This window comes from Hyla sarda, chromosome 6 (assembly GCF_029499605.1).
Source record: "Hyla sarda isolate aHylSar1 chromosome 6, aHylSar1.hap1, whole genome shotgun sequence".
NCBI lineage: Eukaryota > Metazoa > Chordata > Amphibia > Anura > Hylidae > Hyla > Hyla sarda.
The window spans coordinates 294,378,737-294,401,762 of record NC_079194.1 but is presented as its reverse complement, the minus strand read 5'-3'; the positions used below and the strand labels follow the sequence as shown (position 1 = coordinate 294,401,762).

Below are 23,026 nucleotides of genomic sequence, written 5' to 3'. Positions count from 1 at the left end.
CGACACGCCCCCTCAATACATCTCAATGGCAGAGCCGGAGATTGCCGAAGGCAGCGCTTCGGCTCTGCCATAGAGTTGTATTGAGGGGGCGTGTCGGCCGCCGCTTCGTGCGGAGGTAGACACGCCCCCTTCCCGCGGGCTCTCGGGGCTCCGTACAGGAGATCGCAGGGGGCCCCAGCGGTCAGACCCCCCGCGATATGCAACTTATCCCCTATCCTTAAGATAGGGGATAAGTTGTTCACCACTGAGTCACCACTGGACTACTCCTTTAAGGTTGTAAATGGAGGGGTAAAGTCTGCTAAGCTAGATGGTGGGTCTAAAGGGGTCTCCCGGCACTTACTATCCTGTTCCTGGTGGCCGGAGAGAAGAACTTGCTCTTGTCAGTGATGTGATAAAGCTCCTCCCTCTGTTTGCTGAACGGGGCGGTGAAGTAGTCAGGTTCGGGGTTCATGACGTCATCTGGGAGTTTGAACATTTTCAGGCAGCAGTTAAGAGGGTTCTCATTGGTCTGGTCCATATCATTGGCCCTTAGCGGCACCTTGATACCCAGCACCTCCGCGTAGGTGGAGAGGACCTCCCACGGTGCGTGGATCTTCACAAAGTAAATCCTTCCACTTTCAGATTCCTGTAGGGGAGAAAGTGAAATATCGAAACTAAAATCATGAGACCAATTCATTTAACCCCCTAGATTCTGTAGTCAATTAAGACTGTGGCATCTAGATCAGTGTTTCCCAACCAGGGTGCCTCCAGATGTTGCAAAACTACAATCCCAGCATGCCTGGACAGCCTTTGGCTGTCCAGGCATTCTGGGAGTTGTAGTTTTGCAACATCTGGGAGGCACCCTGGTTGGGAAACACTGATCTAGATGGTTAAAAACAATGTGATATTGGTCAAGATGAGACTGGAGGCCATGATTGTACCTATTATATGGTCTGCACTAACTGTTGGCAGAGAGCAATACAGTAGTAATCATATATATAGGGGGCACCACTTATACCACTATGTAATCGCATGAGAAGAAGTTTCCGAAAACTACGACAATTGACAGGTAAATTTTACAATAATTCTATACAATCCTAATACAGATATATGTGATCTGGACTCCCTGATACAATCCTAATACAGATACAAGTGATCCGGACTCCTTGCTACAATACTAATAGAGATACAAGTGATCCATATGCATTGGTACAATCCTAATACAGATACAAGTGATCAGGACTCCTAGATACAATCCTAATACAGATACAAGTGATCCAGACTCCTAGATACAATCCTAATACAGATACAAGTGATCCGGACACCAAGATATAATCCTAATACAGATACAAGTGATCAGGACTCCTAGATACAATCCTAATACAGATACAAGTGATCCAGACTCCTAGATACAATCCTAATAGAGATACAAGTGATGCGGACACCAAGATATAATCCTAATACAGATACAAGTGATCCAGACTCCTAGATACAATCCTAATACAGATACAAGTGATCCGGACTCCTTGATACAATCCTAATACAGATACAAGTGATCCAGACTCCACAATACAATCCTAATACAGATACAAGTGATCCGGACACCAAGATATAATCCTAATACAGATACAAGTGATCCAGACTCCATGATACAATCCTAATACAGATACAAGTGATCCGGACTCCTAGATACAATCCTAATACAGATACAAGTGATCCGGACTCCTAGATACAATCCAAATACAGATACAAGTGATCCGGACTCCTAGATACAATCCTAATACAGATACAAGTGATCCGGACTCCTAGATACAATCCTAATACAGATACAAGTGATCCGGACTCCTAGATACAATCCTAATACAGATACAAGTGATCCGGACTCCTAGATACAATCCTAATACAGATACAAGTGATCCGGACACCAAGATATAATCCTAATAGAGATACAAGTGATCCGGACTCCTAGATATAATCCTAATACAGATACAAGTGATCCGGACACCAAGATATAATCCTAATACAGATACAAGTGATCCGGACTCCTAGATACAATCCTAATACTAATACATGTGATCCGGACTCCTAGATATAATCCTAATACAGAAACAAGTGATCCGGACTCCTAGATACAATCCTAATACAGATACAAGTGATCCGGACTCCATGATACAATCCTAATACAGATACAAGTGATCCGGACTCCTAGATGCAATCCTAATACTAATACATGTGATCCGGACTACTAGATATAATCCTAATACAGATACAAGTGATCCGGACTCCTCAACACCATGGACCCTCGCTCACCTTCTTGTCCTCGGTCTCCAGCTCCAGACCCGCTTTCTGTAAGTTTATTTCAAATTCTCTTCTTCTCTCCTGGGGGAAGAGGAAAGGGGGGGGGGGGGGGGGACAAAAAAGAAATCTTTAGAAATAAACTTTGTAAATAATAGTAATGTGGTAATAAAGTCACCCCTTAGGATGTATCCACACCTACAGTATCAGATGCCCCAAATCCCTTTTAATCACTGATCATACATAAACGACACAGAACATACACAAAGGAACAAGCATATCTAAAATACAAAAAAACTTTATTCATTTAACATATATGCGGAGAAAGAATACATACATTTAAAATATAAAAAAGGTTAAAAAGGCATAAAAGTTATATAGTGCTACAGACTTTCAATTCCAGGACAACAGAGACAATAAATGGAGGTCCGCTTTTTTTTTTATTATTATTTTTTTTTGGGTGGCGGATAAAAAATTGCAATATTTATATATTTATATTTTTATAGGTCTTTTTGCGTGTGGCAATACTAAATATGTAAAGTTTTTTTTTTTTATTATTTTATGGTTTATGAAATAAATGCATTTTAATTATTTTTTTTTTTTTATTAATTAATTAATTTATTTATTTTTATTAATTTAATTAATTTATTTTTTAGGAGGGGGGGGGGGGGAGGGTATTCTTTCACTTTACACTTACATATGTAAGGGGTAAAACCGATTGGATGGGATGTTTCTCAGGTCCTAGCGGTTAGCACAGTGTCCGGATGTCAAGCTGCCGAAAAAAGGCGCCAGCCTAGCCCTAAATCCCTTCGTGACCACCGTACAAAAAACACCTAAGGGTGATCACTTAGCGGTGACTTGTGCCCATTGCAAAAAATTCCAGTGTGAATGTGGCAAAACTTTCTGCTGCCCTATAAGACACTGTTCATGACCTATTAGGTTCTCTTGTATAATCTGGGTGCAGGTTGGAATGTTGCTTGGATAATGGGTGTAGTAGATGCCACACAAAGTGTACACCATACACATGACATTGTGACGAACAACTTGACCAGTTTTTAAGAAACTATCAGGAACGCTGGTTCAAGTAAGACTTTCATACAACCAATTGTTGAATCTAATGTGTGGAGTCACCTTTACCTTATAATAGAGCTGTGTCCAATCTTTGGGTGGAGTCTCCCTGTGTTACACTTCTCTACCATTAGGTGGCAGCAGTAACAGCAGCATAGCATTGTCCTTATACAGCCAAAAACTACATCTGGCGCGGTTCCCTTGAGTTCACTATGATCTGAGATGGCGTTTTCCAACCAGGGTGCCTCCAGCTGTTGCAAAACTACAACTCCCTGCATGCCCGGACAGCCTGAGGCTGTCCGGGCATGCTGAGAGTTGTAGTTTTGCAACAATATCAATGCCCGTCAGACCCTCCTTGGTGACCATTACGCTACGCCGAGGTACCGATTCAATGGATAAAATAATACAGCAAAGCATTGCTATTTTTCCCCCATCAAATTCGAATGAATCAGCAACAGTGATTCCGACAGTGTATGGAATTATACCTGGAATTTATCTATAGGCCCCATACAACCCAACATGAAGCCTGTGGGAAACGAATGCCAATGTGTGCCTATATTTATGATGGCATTTATTGATGGTATGTGTTGGGGGAATGCTCATGACTTATACTTTCTAAAGAAGCAGTGTTTCCCAACCAATGTGCCTCCAGCTGTTGCAAAACTACAACTCCCAGCATGCCCGGACCACCTTCTGCTTTAGATTCTGCAGTTTTACTTTGTCCTAGACCTGGCCGGGAGCCCTATAAGGCCCTAGGGTGAAGCTATGGGGCTCCTTTACAAAACCTTTGGCAGTCCAGGCATGCTGGGAGTTGTAGTTTTGCAACAGCTGGAGGCACACCGGTTGGGAAACACTGCTTTAGATTCTGCAGTTTGACTTTGTCCGAGGCCTGGCCAGAAACCCAATTAGGTCCCAGGGTGAATCTATAGGGCTCCAGTACAAAACCTTCGACTGTCTGGGTATGCTGGGAGTTGTAGTTTTGCAACAGCTGGAGGCACACTGGTTGTAAAACACTGCAATGGAGGGTAAACTTCATTATCCTCGCCGGGGTGAGTGGCTGCAGCCAATGTGGGTGAGTGACAGGACGCGGGTGACAGGAGCCGATGTGGACGCCGCCCTGATAAGGACACTACTTCCCGGCCCGGTCATAAAATATCTGCTCCACTATAAACCATCGCTGGCGCAGGAAGCAGACGCCAGTCGTAGGTCGAGCACATTACACTGGATCAGACTGAACAGGGCAAACGTGCGAGGTAAATAAAGCCGCCATACTGTTCACTATAAGGCCGCTGGATGACGTGACTGCAGGGTCTAATTACTAGGATCAAGCATTGTGTAAAATCTATGGGGGACACAGGTGACACCCAATAAAGGGTGCTAGAGGGGTCACCCAGCTTTCTTTCCCTCCGATCTAGCCAGTAATTCTATATTTATACTTTTATTCTCCTAAATTGAAGTGCTGCGGAATCAGTTGGCGCTATATAAATATTATTATTATTTATTATGTGAAGTGACACAGGAGTGAAGGGGTAATGGGGTGCAATAACTGGTTACATACAGGGTTGTGGGAAAGCTGAGTAGACGTTCAGTGTTAACTGCGGCATGAGCTCCCATTACAAAAAAAAAGCCACACATTGCACATGTAATGTGCGTCTATATGTGTCTCAAACATCTCTGTGTGGACACAGTCCTAGGAGTCCTAGCAGTCATTCCTGAGTTCTCTGGTCATATAGAAGTGAATGGACCCAAGACCTTCATCAGAGTCGGTGTCTGTGGCCACGCTCGGCCCGGGAGACGCCCTTTCTCTGCCGTTATGCAGCATGGCAGCCGGCCAAGACCAAGCAAGGAAGATCTAATACCAGAGACGCCGGAGCTATGAATAGTGGTCAGCCGCGCTGGAATGACGTACAGGGAAATAGGGACGTCTTAGAGTATAAGAAATACTGCATATTATATATTCAATAATCCAGCACAGAACTAGACTAAAGGGTTATTCAGGGATTTATTATTTTATTTGACAATGCTACCGGGGCTAGATCCTTCCTAAACATGTTCATTACTGTCTGGCAGGTAAGTACTAAAATTACCTTATGGCGGAGAACCCCTTTAAAAAGGTTTAGGAGATTCTGAGTTAACATGATATTAAATATTTCCTAGCATTACTAGCTTTACATATTCTTTTGTTGCAAAAAATTGAAAATCCAACACCTTGATGCCAGATTAAGATACTTCTAGAGTTTTTAGAATGTATAAATATATCTATCTTTTATTTATTAATATTAAAATTATATTATATATATATATATATATATATATATATATATATATATATATATATATATATATACATACATACATACATACATACATATATACACACACACACACACACACACACACACTTTAAAGTTTTTTTTAATGTGTGTGCGTGTGTGTAAAAATTATACATATTTTTTAAATATATTTATTTATTTAGAAGTTTTCATTGAAAAAGGGGCCTGATTCAAATCCTGGCTGAGCAAGAAACTGCAGCCAGTTACATTCACATCAATGGTTCGTGGTCACCAGATGTGCAGAGATCGGCTGAAGTGGACGCAAGATGGTTGGAGATCCCGTAGGTTGGGCCCCATACCATTATGAATGGCTGATGCTAGATATAAGCCATCACTCTATAATAGTGGTTCCCAACCAGTGTGCCTCCAGCTGTTTCAAAACTACAACTTCCAGCATGATATTTGGTAATTGAAAACCCCTGTTTGATGTTGTCCTAGGCCTGGCTGGAAACCCAATAAGGTCCTAGGGTGAAGATATGGGCCTCCTGAACAAAGCCTTCGGCTGTCCAGGCATGCTGGGAGTTGTGGTATTGAAACAGCTGGAGGCACTCTGGTTGGGAAACAATGCTCTATGATAATGATCTCCAACCTGTGGCTATCCAGCTGTTGCTCAACTATAACTTCTACAGCCACCGGCTGCCCAGGCCATGTAGTCATGTGACCAGGACCACAAGGAGTTGAGGGTCCGGAGAAGGGTAGATTCATTTATTTTGTTAACTTACAGCTTTACGTTCCAATTCTTTGTCATCAACATAAGAAAGGACAAAATCGATCCTCCGGACGCCATCGCGGAAGAAGACGGAATCTTTACTGTGGTGATGCTTGTCTATCTGTAGAAATAAAAAGGCAAGAGTGAGTTACAACATGGCAGGAGTGGGGGAGGACACAGGCCAGACGGTGAGACGTCTTCAGGGAGAGGCGGTAAAGGGGTCACAGCACTGCAAGGAGGCAAGAAGAGGTTATATGTAGTATGAGAAGCATGCAGCAAACCTGCACAAGACACACGGATAGCAGACAGAGGGGGGGGGGGGGGTAAGCTTCATCCGGATGACCACTGTGGCCACCATAGGGCCGGGCCCCATGGTCTGAATGTACAATGCACCTCCTTTATAAAACAATGGTGGAGGAGCAAGTCAAAGGAAGGGCGACAACCAAGGAGTTTGAGAAAAATTTACAACTAGACATAGTTAATAGACATAGTTAATTTTCCCCACCTACTACATGACATTAATATCCCCATATGTAGATATGTATAAATGTATGTTCCAGAATAACTTCCAAAAGGCTGGAGATGGATTGGAACATGTGTCACTGATATTTAAAATAAAAACATAGTAGAGTTAAATTAACCCTAAGCCATCCCACATTTGCGAAGGCCGGGTTGCTCTCGGGCTGCATAGATTGACCAGGACCTTTAAATATCCTGCAGACTGTACAGCTGGTGCAGAGAATAAATGGGAAAGGAAAAGACGGGATAGGACAGGACAGCAGAGGAGAAGAGGAGAGGGGGACGGGACAGGACAGGACAGGAGAAGAGGAGAGGACAGGATTGGAGAAGACTAGACTGTAGAGAGGGGGAGGGGGACGGGACAGGAGAGGACAGGACAGAAGAGGAGAGGACAGGACAGAAGAGGAGAGGACAGGACAGGAGAGGAGAGTACGGGACTGGAGAAGACTAGACTGTAGAGAGGGAGGGGGACGGGACAGGAGAGGAGAGGACAGGACAGAAGAGGAGAGGACGGGACAGAAGAGGAGAGGACGGGACAGAAGAGGAGAGGACGGGACAGAAGAGGAGAGGACGGGACAGAAGAGGAGAGGAGAGGACAGGACGGCAGAGGAGAAGAGGAGAGGGGGACGGGAGGGGACGGGACAGAAGAGGAGAGGACGGGACAGAAGAGGAGAGGACGGGACAGAAGAGGAGAGGACGGGACAGGACGGCAGAGGAGAAGAGGAGAGGGGGACGGGAGGGGACGGGACAGAAGAGGAGAGGACGGGACAGAAGAGGAGAGGACGGGACAGGACGGCAGAGGAGAAGAGGAGAGGAGAGGGGGACGGGACAGGAGAGGAGAGGACGGGACAGAAGAGGAGAGGACAGGACTGGAGAAGACTAGACTGTAGAGAGGGGGACGGGAGGGGAGGGGACGGGACAGGAGAGGACGGGACAGAAGAGGAGAGGACGGGACAGAAGAGGACAGGACAGGAGAGAAGAGGAGAGGACAGGACAGAAGAGGAGAGGACGGGACAGGAGGGGACAGGACAGGAGAGAAGAGGTCAGGACAGGATAGGAGAGGACTTAAGAGTCGAGAAAAGGAGACAAGATGGAAGAAAGAGGAGAGGAGGGAATGGGACACGACATGAGAGGACAAGACTGGACAGGAGAGGATGGGACGGGACTGGACAGGACAAGACAGGAGAGGACAGGACGGGGCAAGAGGAGTGGAGGGAACAGTTGGTCGACAGTCATTGTTGCTTTTATCTTCCACAAGATTTTAGTAGGAAGACTGGGCAAAATAAAAAATAAAAAACAGAACAAGATCTGATCTCGTCCCCCGATCTCCTTGTTAACAGTTTCCAATAAGTAAAAAATTAAAGAGGAGGTATCCAGGAGTAAAAAGACAAAAGCTACTCTCTTAGGAAAACAGCGCCACTCTTGTCCTTAGTTTGTGTGCGATACTGAAGCTCAGTTCCACTAAAGTGAATTGAGCAGAGTTGTAATACCACACACAACCTGATGACATGGGTGGCGCTGTTTTTGGAAGAAAGCAGTCTTTCTAATCCCAGATAACTGTTTAACATTAAAAATATAGTAACTATATACAACACCGAGGATTGGATACAAGGTGCTGACTACGGACAATCCTCAGTGTACAAGAGAACCGGGCTGTGAGCCAAACTCCAGCGACAACCTGTAACACAACACCTCAGAGCTGGCACCTCCAGAGAAGTAAATAATGGGCATCTGATAACAGCTGAGGAGCCAGAGGACCCAGTCATCACGTTATATGAAAGGAGGGAAGAAAAAGTAGGAACACGTAATATAAAAGTCAACAAAGCCGCCCAAAAAAACACAGTCACCCTGCTCAGGCCTGACTAAGAGTTTCCAAGCGCAGAAGCCAAAAGTGTAAAATGAAAGTGTGGAACGAAAATAGTTTGTTGGAACTTTTGCACTAAGGCCGAGACTACACAAACACGACACAGCAGACCGATCCGCCAAAGCTTCTCCCCATTCACTTCTATTAAAGCGCAGGAAAAAGTCGTGGCGTCATAATTTGGGGTATATGACCCGCTAAAGGGGTTCTCTGCAACTTAGAAGGGACATTAAGCGGATCACAAAGTGTCGATCCCCCAGGGATCATTGTAATCTGTCTCTAAGTGTGCAATTTCCCTGCAGCGCCACCATTGGGGAAATGAAGTATTACACTTTTCCCAATCCTATCTATGGGTTGTCAGCGGGAGATCTTAGCTTTGCAACGAATGGGGGAATATTACAGGGCTGGGGGGGGGGGGGGGGGGGGGGGACACTGCGGTAAAGAATATGCAATAAATAGTACATAACAAGCAACCAGAAAAAAACATGCATCAGAACTCAGGGGTCTTGGTTGCATTTTAACCCCGTATTCACAAGCATCTGTACAGGCAGTTACCAACCTCTTCGATCCCACATTAATTATCCATTTAGGACACCCCGAACATTTTTTTTTAAATTACATATATATCACACACATATATAGTCATGGCAGTAAATGTTGCCACCCCTAAAAAATTTTTTTTGAAAATTAGGTATTTCTCAAAGAAAAGGATTGCAGTAACACATGTTTTGCTATACACATGTTTACTCCCTTTGTGTGTATTGGAACTAAACCAAAAAAGGAGGAAAAAGCAAATTGGACATAATGTCACCAAACTGCAAAAATGGGCTGGATAAAATTATTGGCCCCTTTCAAAGCTGGGGATAAATGAGATTGTTTCAAGCATGTGATGCTCCTTTATACTCACCTGGGGCAAGTAACAGGTGTGGGCAATATAAAAATCACACCTGAAAGCAGATAAAAAGGAGAGAAGTTCACTTAGTCTTTGCATTGTGTGTCTGTGTGTGTCACACTAAGCATGGACAACAGAAAGAGGAGAAGAGAACTGTCTGAGGACTTGAGAACCAAAATTGTGGAAAAATATCAACAATCTCAAGGTCACAAGTCCATCTCCAGAGATCTAGATTTGTCTTTGTCCACAGTGCGCAACATTATCAAGAAGTTTACAACCCATGGAACTGTAGATAATCTCCCTGGGCGTGGACGGAAGAGAAACATTGATGAAAGGTGTCACCGCAGGATAGTCCGGATGGTGGATAAGCAGCCCCAAACAAGTTCCAAAGATATTCAAGCCGTCCTGCAGGCTCAGGGAGCATCAGTGTCAGCGCAAACTGTCGACATTTAAATAAAATGAAACGCTATGGAGGAGACCCAGGAGGACCCCACTATGGAGGAGACCCAGGAGGACCCCACTATGGAGGAGACCCAGGAGGACCCCACTGCCAACACAGACATGAAAAACCAAGACTACATTTTGCCAAAATCCTTCTGGGAAAACATCTTGTGGACAGATGAGACCAAGATAGAGCTTTTTGGTAAAGCAAATCATTCTACTGTTTACCGAAAACGGAATGAGGCCTACAAAGAAAAGAACACTGTACAGTTTTGCTGCCTCTGGCACTGGGGGCCTTGAATGTGTACAAGGCATCATGAAATCTGAGGATTACCAATGGATTTTGGGTAGCACTGTACAGCCCAGTGTCAGAAAGCTGGGTTTGTGTCCGAGATCTTGGGTCTTCCAGCAGGACAATGACCACAAACAAACGTCAAAAAGCCCCAGAAATGGATGACAACAAAGCGCTGGAGAGTTCTGAAGTGTCAGCAATGAGTCCAGATCTAAATCCCATTGATCACCTGTGGAGAGATCTTATAATTACTGTTGGGAAAAGGCGCCTTCCAATAAGAGACCGGGAGCAGTTTGTAAAGGAAGAGTGGTCCAACATTCCGGCTGAGAGGTGTAAGAAGCTTATTGATGGTTATAGGAAGAGTGGTCCAACATTCCGGCTGAGATGTGTAAGAAGCTTATTGATGGTTATAGGAAGAGTGGTCCAAGATTCCGGCTGAGAGGTGTAAGAAGCTTATTGATGGTTATAGGAAGAGTGGTCCAACATTCCGGCTGAGAGGTGTAAGAAGCTTATTGATGGTTATAGGAAGAGTGGTCCAAGATTCCGGCTGAGAGGTGTAAGAAGCTTATTGATGGTTATAGGAAGAGTGGTCCAACATTCCGGCTGAGAGGTGTAAGAAGCTTATTGATGCTTATAGGAAGAGTGGTCCAAGATTCCGGCTGAGAGGTGTAAGAAGCTTATTGATGGTTATAGGAAGAGTGGTCCAACATTCCGGCTTAGAGGTGTAAGAAGCTTATTGATGCTTATAGGAAGACACTGATTTCACTTATTTTTTCCAAAGGGTGCGCAACCAAATGTTAACTTAAGGGTGCCAATAATTTTGTCCAGACCATTTTTGGAGTTTGGTGACATTATGTACAATTTGCTTTTTTTCCTCCTTTTTTGGTTTAGTTCCAATACACACAAAGGGAATAAACATGTGTATAGCAAAACCTGTGTTACTGCAATCCTTTCCTGTGAGAAATACTTCATTTTCTAGAATAATTTCAGGGGTGCCAACATTTACGCCATGACTGTATATGGCTGGAAATTCCTGCCGATCAGTGTGTTCCAATAGTATAACGCAATATTTTCCAAACAGAGTGTCTCCAGCTGTTGCAAAACTACAACTCAGGGCATGCTGGGTGTTGTAGCTTTGCTACAGCTGGAGGCACAGGGATTGGGAAGCCTGGAAGCCTCCAGCTGACTTTGTCCTAGACCTGGCCGGAAGCCCAATAAAGGTCCCAGGGTGAAGCTATGGGGCTCCTGTACAAAGCCTTTGGCTGTCCGGGCATGCTGGGAGTTGTAGTTTTGCAACAGTTGGAAACACATTGTTTGGAAAACACTGGTATATACAGAGTAGAATCGTGCACGTAACAGAAGCGTTATACACAATATTATAACTGGGCATCATGGGTTTAGAGGCTAAAGATAAGAAGTCCTGGAGTACCCCTTTAAGAAATAATTGGAATTTAATATTGGACCTAAAAATAAATAAAGTTAATACTTGCTCACACCACACACTTTAGGTTACTTTTTTTTCACACCTCACCAAACTAAAAAACTCTTTACCCGTAGCCGGCTCTTCAGGAACAGGCCTTGCTTGTGCCATTTCTGTGGAGCAACCAGCGGACACTTTAGGACTTGGTGTCAATTCAAGTTACATTAAAAATTAATGAAAAATACCAATCCGAAAAAAATAAATAAATAAAAATAAAAAAATAAATAAAAATAAAAAACACTTGTTGGGTGACATGTAAGGCTGGCTTCACATCACGTTTTTCCCCATACGGGAGCGCATATGGGGGGGGGGGGGGGGGGGAGCTAAAAACTCGCACTACCGTACTCTGCCGTATGCGCTCCCGTATGTACTTCATTTCAATGAGCCGACCGGAGTGAACCAGTGGGCTAATTTTTCCCGGTTTTCCCGGTTCACTCCGGTCGGCTCATTGAAATGAATTACATACGGGAGCACATACGGTAGGGATATTTGGAGAAGGATAAAAAAAAAACACAGGGGGCGCCCCCTGATAAGGGGTATCTGCTGATGTGTGCACTTCGCACCACAGTGAGATACCCACCTTGTATAGCCGTGAACTTAATGTACGACGATGAGCACGGGCTGGGTCATTGGTATTAGTTGGCTGCTGCGCTCCTACCGTATCGGGCCCCAATAATGGGGGCCGATGGTAATGGTAGGCAGATGAGTCGTAAAAAACTGTTTTGCGGAGGCGCTGCACAACAAGAACGTGAAGCGAGGACTCGAGCAGCACAGGACAATAAAATGTTTTATTGGTATAACGGGGACAACGCGTTTCGGCATGAACTCATGCCTTCCTCAGGTCCACTTACAGTGCCCAAGTAGATTCTTGTGGGAGTACTGTAGAGCTGGTCAGAGGTCCTGTGTGCGTCTGTGCTGCCGCCAGTCTGAGCAAAGGCATGAGTTCATGCCGAAACGCGTTGTCCCCGTTATACCAATAAAACATTTTATTGTCCTGTGCTGCTCAAGTCCTCGCTTCATGTTCTTGTTGTGCAGCGCCTCCGCAAAACCGTTTTTTTTTTTTTTTACGTCTCATCTGTCTACGGTAGGGATATGGGAGCGCAAGTTTTTAGTTTCCCCCCCCCCCCCCCTGCCGTACGCGCTCCCGTATGGGGAAAAACGTGATGTCAACCCAGTCTAATCAATCAATGGACCATGATTTTAGCTGATCAATGGCAGACAGTCGGCCTAGCTGTAATCGGTCTACTTTTCTTCAGCTTTCTAAGTTTGGTGCAAAGTGCGCCATTTTTACTGCCTTGTATAGTGATGTTTGCGCGAATGGTGATCGTGTAGCTATCGCCTTGTCATTCTGTGTATTAATCCTAGCTATGTACACACAATGGCTGGTAAACAACATATTCCTATAGACCAGTGTTTCCCAACCAGGGAGCCTCCAGCTGTTGTAAATCTACAACTCCCAGCATGCCTGGACAGCCTTCGGCTGTCCAGGCATGCTGGGAGTTGTCGTTTTACAACAGCTGGAGGCACCCTGGTTGGGAAACACTGGTATAGACTAATATGGAGCCGCACCTGCGTTACTGTAGATCCACGTATAGTCTCGGCCTTGAAGACTTTAAAGGGGTACTCCGGTGAAAAACTGGTGCCAGAAAGTTAAACAGATTTGTAAATTACTTCTATTAAAAAATCTTAATCCTTCTAGTACTTATTAGCTGCTGACTACTACAGAGGAAATTCTTTTCTTTTTGAAACACCGAGCTCTCTGCTGACATCACGAGCACAGTGCTCTCTGCTGACATCTCTGTCCATTTTAGGAACTGCCAGAGTAAAAGGAAATCCCCATAGCAAACATATGCTGTTCTGCGCAGTTCCTAAAATGGACAGAGATGTCAGCAGAGTGCACTGTGGTCATGATGTCAGCAGAGAGCTCTGTGTTTCAAAAAGAAAAGAATTTCCGCTGTAGTATTCAGCAGCTAATAAGTACTGGAAGGATTAAGATTTTTTAATAGAAGTCATTTACAAATCTGTTTAACTTTCTGGCACCAGTTGATTTAAAAAAAAAAATTAATAAATAAAGTTTTTCACCGGAGTACCCCTTTAATAGTAAAAATTTGATGTTATCATTCAATCAGTGACTGCACAACCTGTAAGGACAAGCAGGAATATCACTGAGGGCATCTGAGACCTGGACGGGGATCACAGCATTCCTGAAATACTTGTTCTCAAAACGAAGAACACATTTCACTGACGTAACAGGAAGGTGGTGTGGGGGGGGGGGGGGGGGGGGGCGGGGGTGTAAATGTGTTATAATACAGGGATCTGGTTTCTGAAATCCCCGGGATATCCAACTATATAGAGAATAAATGTGTCATAACTCCACGGAGTCATCTCTACGTATCCCAGCACTGGTTTCACTGGTGACAGCTCATCCAGCAAAACTCCACATCCTGAAGAACTGTATGATCAGCTCTGCGGCCTCCCTCTTAACCCCTTAAGGACCCGGGCTTTTTCCGTTTTTTCATTTTCAATTTTTCCTCCTTAACTTTAAAAAATCATAACTCTTAAAAATTTTCACCTAAAATTATATATAATGGCTTAATTTTTGCATCACTAATTCTACTTTGTAATGACATTAGTCATTTTACCCAAAAATCTACGGTGAAACGGGAAAAAAAAAAAATCAATGTGCGACAAAATTGATGAAAAAACACTATTTTGTAAGTTTTGGGGGCTTCTGTTTTTACGCAGTACATTTTTTGTCAAAAATGATACATTATCTTTATTCTGTAGGTCCATACGGTTAAAATGATCCCCTACTTGTATAGGTTTGAATTTGTATCACTTCCGAAAAAAATCATGAATACATGCAGGAAAATTTATACGTTTAAAATGGTCATCTTTTGACCTCTATAACTTTTTTATTTTTCTGTGTTCAGGGCACTTTGAGGACTCATTTTTTGCGCCGTCATCTGAAGTTTTTAGCGGTACGATTTTTGTTCTGATCAGACTTTTTGATCACTTTTTATTCACTTTTTTGTGGTATAAAAAGTGATCAAAAATGCGCTATTTTGGACTTTGGAATTTTTTTTGCGCTTACGCCATTGAACGAGCGGTTTAAAAAGCGATATATTTTTATAATTCTGACATTTCCGCACGCGGCGATAACACATATGTTTATTTTTATTATTATTTACATAATGTTTTTTTTATTTTTGGAAATGCCGGGTGATTCAAACTTTTATTAGGGGAAGGGATAATTGAAAGGGTTAATGATTTTTTTACACTTTTCTTATGCAATATTATAGCTCCTATAGGGGGGGCTATAATATTGCATTAACTGATCTTTTACTCTGATTGATGCATCTCCATAGGAATGGATCAATCAGGGTTTTCGGCGATTGAATGCTCAAGCCTGGATCTCATTCGGCGATCGGACCGCACAGGAGAAGGTAAGAGACCTCCTCCTGTGCTACAGCTGTTCGGGATGCCGCGATTATACCGCGGCGATCCCGAACAGCTCCCTGAGCTAGCCGGGCACTTTTACTTTCGTTTTTAGCTGCGCGGCTCAGCTTTGAGCGCGCGGCTAAAGGGTTAATAGCGTGCGGCACAGCGATCAGTGCCGCGCGCTATTAGAAGCGGGTCCCGGCTTCACTATGACTCCGGGCCCGCCGCGATATGATGCGGGGTCACCGTGTGACCCTGCGATATATCGCAGGACCGGGACTCATGACGTATGCATACGTCATGGTTCCTTAAGAGGTTAAAGGGGTACTCCAGTGGGAAAAAAAAATTTTTTATCAACTAGTGCCAGAAAGATAAACAGATTTGTAAATTACTTCTATTAAAAAATCTTTAACCTTCCAGTACTTAGCTGTTGTATGCTCCACAGGAAGTTCTTTATCTTTTTGAATATCTGTTTGACCACAGTGCTCTCTGCTGACACCTCTGTCCAGAGTAGGAGCAAATCCCCATAGCAAACCTCTCCTGCTCTGGACAGTTCCTAAAATGGACAGAGGTGTCAGCAGAGAGCAGTGTGGTCAGACAGAAAGGAAATTCAAAAAGAAAAGAACTTCCTGTGGAGCATATAGCAGCTGATAAGTACTGGAAGGATTAAGATTTTTAAATAGAAGTAATTTACAAATTTGTTTAACTTTCTGTCTCCAGTTGATTTAAAAGAATGTTTTCCAGTGGAGTACCCCTTTAAGCTATTAATTTATATGGGATTCATGTGTCAGATGGGATTACCCCTTTAATCCTTGCTATGAGACACAGGGTTAAATGTTTTCGGTTGTGTCTCTTTTAGACTGAACCGTCCCCTCACCATTCTGAAGGGACTTTCTCCTGTTGTCTGAAGGGGTTTTCTAAGACGTCAAAAATGACAGAAAACAATGAAGGAGATTCAGGGCTCCGGAGAAGCTGTGCTCAGCAAACAATTAAAGGGGTACTCCGGTGAAAAACTATTATTTTTTTTTAACTCAACTGGTGCCAGAAAGTTAAACAGATTTGTAGATTACTTCTATATAAAAATCTTAATCCTTCCAGTACTTATCAGCTGCTGTATGCTCTACAGGAAGTTCTTTTCTTTTTGAATTTCTTTTCTGTCTGACCATAGTGCTCTCTGCTGACACTTCTGTCCGTATCAGGAACTGTCCAGAGCAGGATAGGTTTGCTATGGGGATTTGCTCCTGCTCTGGATAATTCCTGATATGAAAAGAGGAGTCAGCAGAGAGCACTGTGGTCAGACAGAAGAGGAATTAAAAAAAAAAAAAAAAAAAAAAAGAACTTCCTGTGGAGCATACAACAACTGATAAGTACTGGAAGGGTTAAGATTTTTAAACAGAAGTAATTTACAAATCTGTTTAACTTCCTGGCAACAGTTGATTTAAAAAAAAAAAAAAAAATTATAATAATGTTTTCCACTGGAATACCCCTTTAAGGAGATGCAGGGCGGCAGTGAAGCGGTGCTTTGCCATTTACAGCTTCACCGGAGCCCTGTATTTTCTTCATGGTTTGCAAAGCACAGCTTCAATGCATCCCTGCATCTCCTTTATTGTTTGCCATTTACAGCTTCACTGGAGCCCTGTAGGGGCTCCAGTGAAGCTGTAAATGGCAAACAATAAAGGAGATGCAGGGCTCCAGTGAAGCTGTAAATGGCAAACAATAAAGGAGATGCAGGGCTCCAGTGAAGCTGTGAATGGCAAACAATAAAGGAGATGCAGGGCTCCAGTGAAGCTGTAAATGGCAAACAATAAAGGAGATGCAGGGCTCCAGTGAAGCTGTAAATGGCGAACAATAAAGGAGATGCAGGGCTCCAGTGAAGCTGTAAATGGTAAACAATAAAGGAGATGCAGGGCTCCAGTGAAGCTGTAAATGGCGAACAATAAAGGAGATGCAGGGCTCCAGTGAAGCTGTAAATGGCAAACAATAAAGGAGATGCAGGGCTCCAGTGAAGCTGTAAATGGTGAACAATAAAGGAGATGCAGGGCTCCAGTGAAGCTGTAAATGGTGAACAATAAAGGAGATGCAGGGCTCCAGTGAAGGTGTAAATGGCGAACAATAAAGGAGATGCAGGGCTCCAGTGAAGCTGTAAATGGCAAACAATAAAGGTGATGCAGGGCTCCAGTGAAGCTGTAAATGGCAAACAAAGGAGATGCAGGGCTCCAGTGAAGCTGTGAATGGCAAACAATAAAGGTGATGCAGGGCTCCAGTGAAGCTGTAAATGGTGAACAATAAAGGTGATGCAGGGCTCCAGTGAAGCTGTGAATGGCAAACAATAAAGGAGATGCAGGGCTCCAGTGAAGCTGTGAATGGCAAACAATAAAGGTGATGCAGGGCTCCAGTGAAGCTGTGAATGGCAAACAAAGGAGATGCAGGGCTCCAGTGAAGCTGTAAATGGCAAACAATAAAAGAGATGCAGGGCTCCAGTGAAGCTGTAAATGGTGAACAATAAAGGTGATGCAGGGCTCCAGTGAAGCTGTAAATGGCAAACAATAAAGGAGATGCAGGGCTCCAGTGAAGCTGTAAATGGCAAACAATAAAGGAGATGCAGGGCTCCAGTGAAGCTGTGAATGGCAAACAATAAAGGAGATGCAGGGCTCCAGTGAAGCTGTGAATGGCAAACAATAAAGGAGATGCAGGGCTCCAGTGAAGCTGTGAATGGCAAACAATAAAAGAGATGCAGGGCTCCAGTGAAGCTGTGAATGGCAAACAATAAAGGTGATGCAGGGCTCCAGTGAAGCTGTAAATGGCAAACAATAAAAGAGATGCAGGGCTCCAGTGAAGCTGTGAATGGCAAACAATAAAGGAGATGCAGGGCTCCAGTGAAGCTGTGAATGGCAAACAATAAAGGTGATGCAGGGCTCCAGTGAAGCTGCGAATGGCAAACAATAAAGGAGATGCAGGGCTCCAGTGAAGCTGCGAATGGCAAACAATAAAGGAGATGCAGGGCTCCAGTGAAGCTGCGAATGGCAAACAATAAAGGAGATGCAGGGCTCCAGTGAAGCTGTGAATGGCAAACAATAAAGGTGATGCAGGGCTCCAGTGAAGCTGTGAATGGCAAACAATAAAGGAGATGCAGGGCTCCAGTGAAGCTGTAAATGGCAAACAATAAAGGAGATGCAGGGCTCCAGTAAAGCTGTGTTGGGCAAGCCAATGTGCTGCAGGGATCCAGTGAAGCTGCGCTTGGCAAACAGTGAAGGGGGCTACATCCCATTCAAACCATTGATCAGCGGTGGTACCAAGATTCAGACCGCCACTGATCATCACCGATGGCCTATGCTCGGGACAGGACATTTATAATGTGCTAGAGATCCCCTTTAATTATTAAATACATTTCAACTTTATTTAGGTTATCATTCAATGACTACAAGCAGATCTATCACATATGGTGCATCATTAAAGAACTTAAAAAGTTGATGAATTTCAAAGCTTTATACAAAACCCGTAAAATCCCACCCAAACTACTGATCGTTGAAAGTCCTCATAGCTACGGCTAAACATTTATCCTGCGTCTCTGGAAAACATTACAAGACGTCCCGCGTCCTAGAGTAAAACAAGCGCAGAGTCATACAGAACGCCTCCGGCCTTGGCCTCTCTTTACTTGACCCTTACGTGTGCCAAGGAAAACTGCAGCTGCGCCGCTCTCTCCTCATCTTGGCTCAACGTCTGCGCAGCCGAGACAGACAATATGGCCGAAACCTAGACACTGCATGACAGCTGTATATAAAAAGCTGTAGTTGTTAGGCAAAGGATGCCTCGCAACCGGGTGATCAGATTTACCCAGTTCTCCAGATCACGGAAATCAATCAGCAGGCTCTGGAGCAATCTGACTATCAGTATTATAGGATGAATGGACAAAGAAAAATGATTGAAAAAAAAAAAAGAAAAAAAAAAAAAGATTTATATATTTTATATATATAATATATATATATATATATATATATTTATTTTTTTATTTTTTTTATTTATTTATTTTTTTTACTGTGCACCAAATGATAAAGCAGATTTATACAGAATTATTTGGAGATTTCTCCGCCCCCAACCCGAGACTATAATATATATACATATCAGCGGGATATGCCAGAAAAAAAAATGGAATAAAATGAAATGAGAATATTATATAGAATGTCAAGGGGTCAGGCAAAGAAAAAAAGGGAATAAATAAACAAACAAACAAACAAACAAACCAATTAATCAATAAAAGTAAATAAAAAAAAATAAAAAAGTAAAATAAAATAGATAAAAATGAAAAAAAAATTATAATAAAGTAAATAAAATAAATAACAAATAAATAGATAGATAGATAATGCTCCATAAAGAATAAATAGAGCGGCTGGGTGCACGTACCAACCTAGCAGTCCATTACGCAGGTAGAGTCATGTCTCCTGTTCCACTTAACTTTTGGTGGAATACCCCTTCAAAGGGGTGGTCCAATCAATAACATTTATCTACAGCAGTGTTTCCCAACCAGGGTGCCTCCAGCTGTTGCTAAACTACAACTCCCAGCATGCCCAGACAGCCGAAGGCTGTCTGGACATGCTGGGAGTTGTAGTTTTGCAACAGCTGGAGGCACCCTGGTGCAAATTTCTGCTGCATGTTATTTAATAAAAAACACACAACCAATACGAAAAAAACAAAGGAAACGTGTGTAAATGTAGCCTATGCTGGACATTTTAGGGACAAAAAATTAAAATAAAAAAAGGTTAGTATGCGTTAGTGCGTGAACATTAACACAATGACACTATACCACAAACCGGCACAACCGCAATCCATCACCGAGTGCACAAAACACATTCCAATATTACCTGCCATATAAGTCCAAGGGAGGTGGGGGGGATTCAGGGTTAGGTTTTTCTTATCCAGGACAAACCCTAGCTTTTTTTTCCCCCTCTAAAAGCAGCGCCACTCTTGTCCTCAGGTTGTCTGTGGTATTACAATTTGGCTCCATTCACTTCAACAGAACGGAGTTACAATATCACACACAACCTGAGGACAAGAGTGGCGCTGTTTCTGGAAGAAAGTTGCTATTTTTTTTTTCTAATCCTGGACAAACCCCCTGGACCAGTGTTTCCCCAACCAGGGTGCCTCCAGCTGTTGCAAAACTACAACTCCCTGCATGTACGGACAGCCTATGGCAGTCCGGGCATGCTGGAAGTTGTAGTTTTGCAACAGCTGGGAGCACACTGGTTGGGAAACACTGCTTTATATTCTGCCATTTGACTTTGTCCTAGGCCTGGCCGGAAGCCCAATAAGGTCCAAAGGCTGTCCGGGCATGCTGGGAGTTGTAGTTTTGCAACAGCTGGAGGCACCTTGGTTGGGGAAACACTGCCCCTAGGATAAATCCCTGTAATACCCTGTCCTGCATTACAAGCAAACCATTTGAATGAACACTGTGTAATGCTTGATTTCCTCTGTGGGGGGCGCTGCAGGGAAACGGAACATTTACTGCATAACTGGGGGACACTATATGATCAGCTTATCATCAACTCTGTATAACACTGTATAAACAGACATAATCGCAATGCGGGAGTATAGGAAAGCTGGGTGACAGACTGTGGATGGTTTATCTGTGGTTGTTTTGGCACTGTAAATATTCAAGGGTGCATTCACAGGCAGACCCATGCCCTGTACAAGTGCCAATCTAGTGCCTTTTACAAAAGGCAGTATAGGCCTATTGGGTATAATAGGGGACGTCGTCTATATATCAGAGTAATCCCGAGACATTGTATATAGCAGATTAGAATTGGAATGTGTTCTTTGCACCACCAGGCACCAAATACTAAAAACTACGCCCGACTACCACCACCACCACGGCATCCACGGGGGGGCTGCAGCCGCTTACCCTCTGATGGTTGGTGATGAGGAAGGTACTCTCTGTGGTGCTGAGGCCCTGAGAGCGGCATCATGGGAAAAATATCACGTGGTTAGTAACGGTGAACAATAACAGTAGATGCAAATGGTATAAAATAAATAAATAAACAGGTTAGCAAAGATGATTGTCACAGTAACACGCACGAAGCAGAACATTCTCTTTTGTTAAGGCTTGTTAAAGGGAACCCGTCACATGGTACACGCATCATGTTATAGGGCAGACATGCATTGTTGTAGGAAAAGATTCAGTAGAACTTAGAATATATACATTTTAGTCTCTGCTCATTCCGGGCTTAGGAGTCTAGTGGGCGGTCCCACACAGTCAAACAAGAAGAAGAGAGTAATTAAAAGGGGTACTCCGCCCACAGACATCTTATCCTGTATCCAAAAGGATACGGGATAAGATGTCTGATCGAGAGGGTCCCCCCCCCCCCCCCCCGTGATCTCTGTGCAGCACCTGTGCCATACCCGGCATTCTAAATAGTATGTTTAGAATGCTGGGTTTGGGTGGCCGGAGCCATGATGTCACATCACACCCCCTTGTGACACCACGCTATGCCCCCTCCATTCAAGTCTATGGGAGGGGGCGTGACGGCAGGGACATGAATGGAGAGGGTGTGGCCTTACACCACGTCTCCGGCCGCGGAAACCCAGCGTTCTAAACATACTATTTAGAATGCTGGGTGCTGCATGGAGTTTGCAGAGGGTCCCAGCGGTGGGACCCCCGGCGATCAGACATCTTATTCCCTATCCTTTGGATAGGTGATAAGATGTCTGTGGGCGGAGTACCCCTTTACAAGTTCTACTAAAACTATAAATCAATCTGTTCAGCTCTTTCTGCTCTATAAACAATATAAAGGGTTTGTTCACGTGTCAGATTTTTTGCAAACATTTCTGTAACTGTTCCATATGTCTGTATGCAATTTGTAAAAAGCCTTAGGCTCAGCACAGGGACTTATTAGGATTTTCATGAAAAAATATATATAGTGTGTATTAGTATAAACATTTATTTGGAGTCTTACCCCCCCTGCGTTTTTCTCATTACAAGTCATGTAATTCTTTCATCACCTTGTGGCTTTTGAAAAAACGCCAACATTCATGCACATGTGCCATTTTTCCCCCCCTATAGAAGTCTATGGAAGGAAAAACGCCACAATTTTATTGAAATAAAAACGCCAAATCTATGCTGCCATTTTGAAAAACTTTAATGGAGCCTAAAAAGCCACCAAAGGATGGGAAAAAAAATGCCATGTAGGTATGGTGTTTTTATATTTCCCAAACATTCATGCCCCCCCTAAAAAAAAAAAAAAAAAAAAAAAAAACACACCTCTGTGGGTATGGCTTTTTTGGGGCTGTGTGTGTGTGACCCTACACAGTAACATTGCAGAAACAGCATGCATGAGGATATTGGGGGGGGTACTCCGGTGGAAAACTTTTTTAAAAAATCAACTGGTGCCAGAGAGATAAAACAGATTTGTAAATTACTTCTATTAAACAAATCTTAATCCTTCCAGTACTTATTAGCTGCTGTATACTACAAAGGAAATGCTTTTCTTTTTGGATATCTCTTCTGTCACAACCACAGAGCTCTCTGCTGACACCTCTGTCCATTTAAGGAACTGTCCACAGCAGGAGAAAATCCCCATAGCAAACCTCTCCTGCTCTGGACAGTTCCTAAAACGACAGCAGAGGTCTCAGCAGTGTGGTTGTGACGGAAGAGAAATCCAAAAAGAGAAAGCATTTCTTCTGTAGTATACAGCCCCTAAAAAGTACTGGAAGGATTAAGATTTT

General features: G+C 43.5%; 1 protein-coding gene across 7 annotated transcripts in view; it reads right to left on the bottom strand.

Moving 5' to 3' along the window:
- Positions 1 to 23,026, bottom strand: part of ANO5 (anoctamin 5) — a 113,801-nt gene that overhangs the window by 33,733 nt on the left and 57,042 nt on the right. For 4 of the 7 annotated variants that reach the window (XM_056527796.1, XM_056527799.1, XM_056527797.1 and 1 more), the window contains 4 exons: positions 21,207 to 21,254; positions 6,398 to 6,505; positions 2,290 to 2,358; positions 341 to 625 (listed from right to left, as the gene is read on the bottom strand). In XM_056527796.1, the coding sequence (XP_056383771.1) occupies positions 341 to 625; positions 2,290 to 2,358; positions 6,398 to 6,505; positions 21,207 to 21,254 (510 nt within the window). The remainder of the gene's footprint in view (positions 1 to 340; positions 626 to 2,289; positions 2,359 to 6,397; positions 6,506 to 21,206; positions 21,255 to 23,026) is intronic. The other 3 variants (XM_056527798.1, XM_056527801.1, XM_056527802.1) reach the window with 1 other exon arrangement.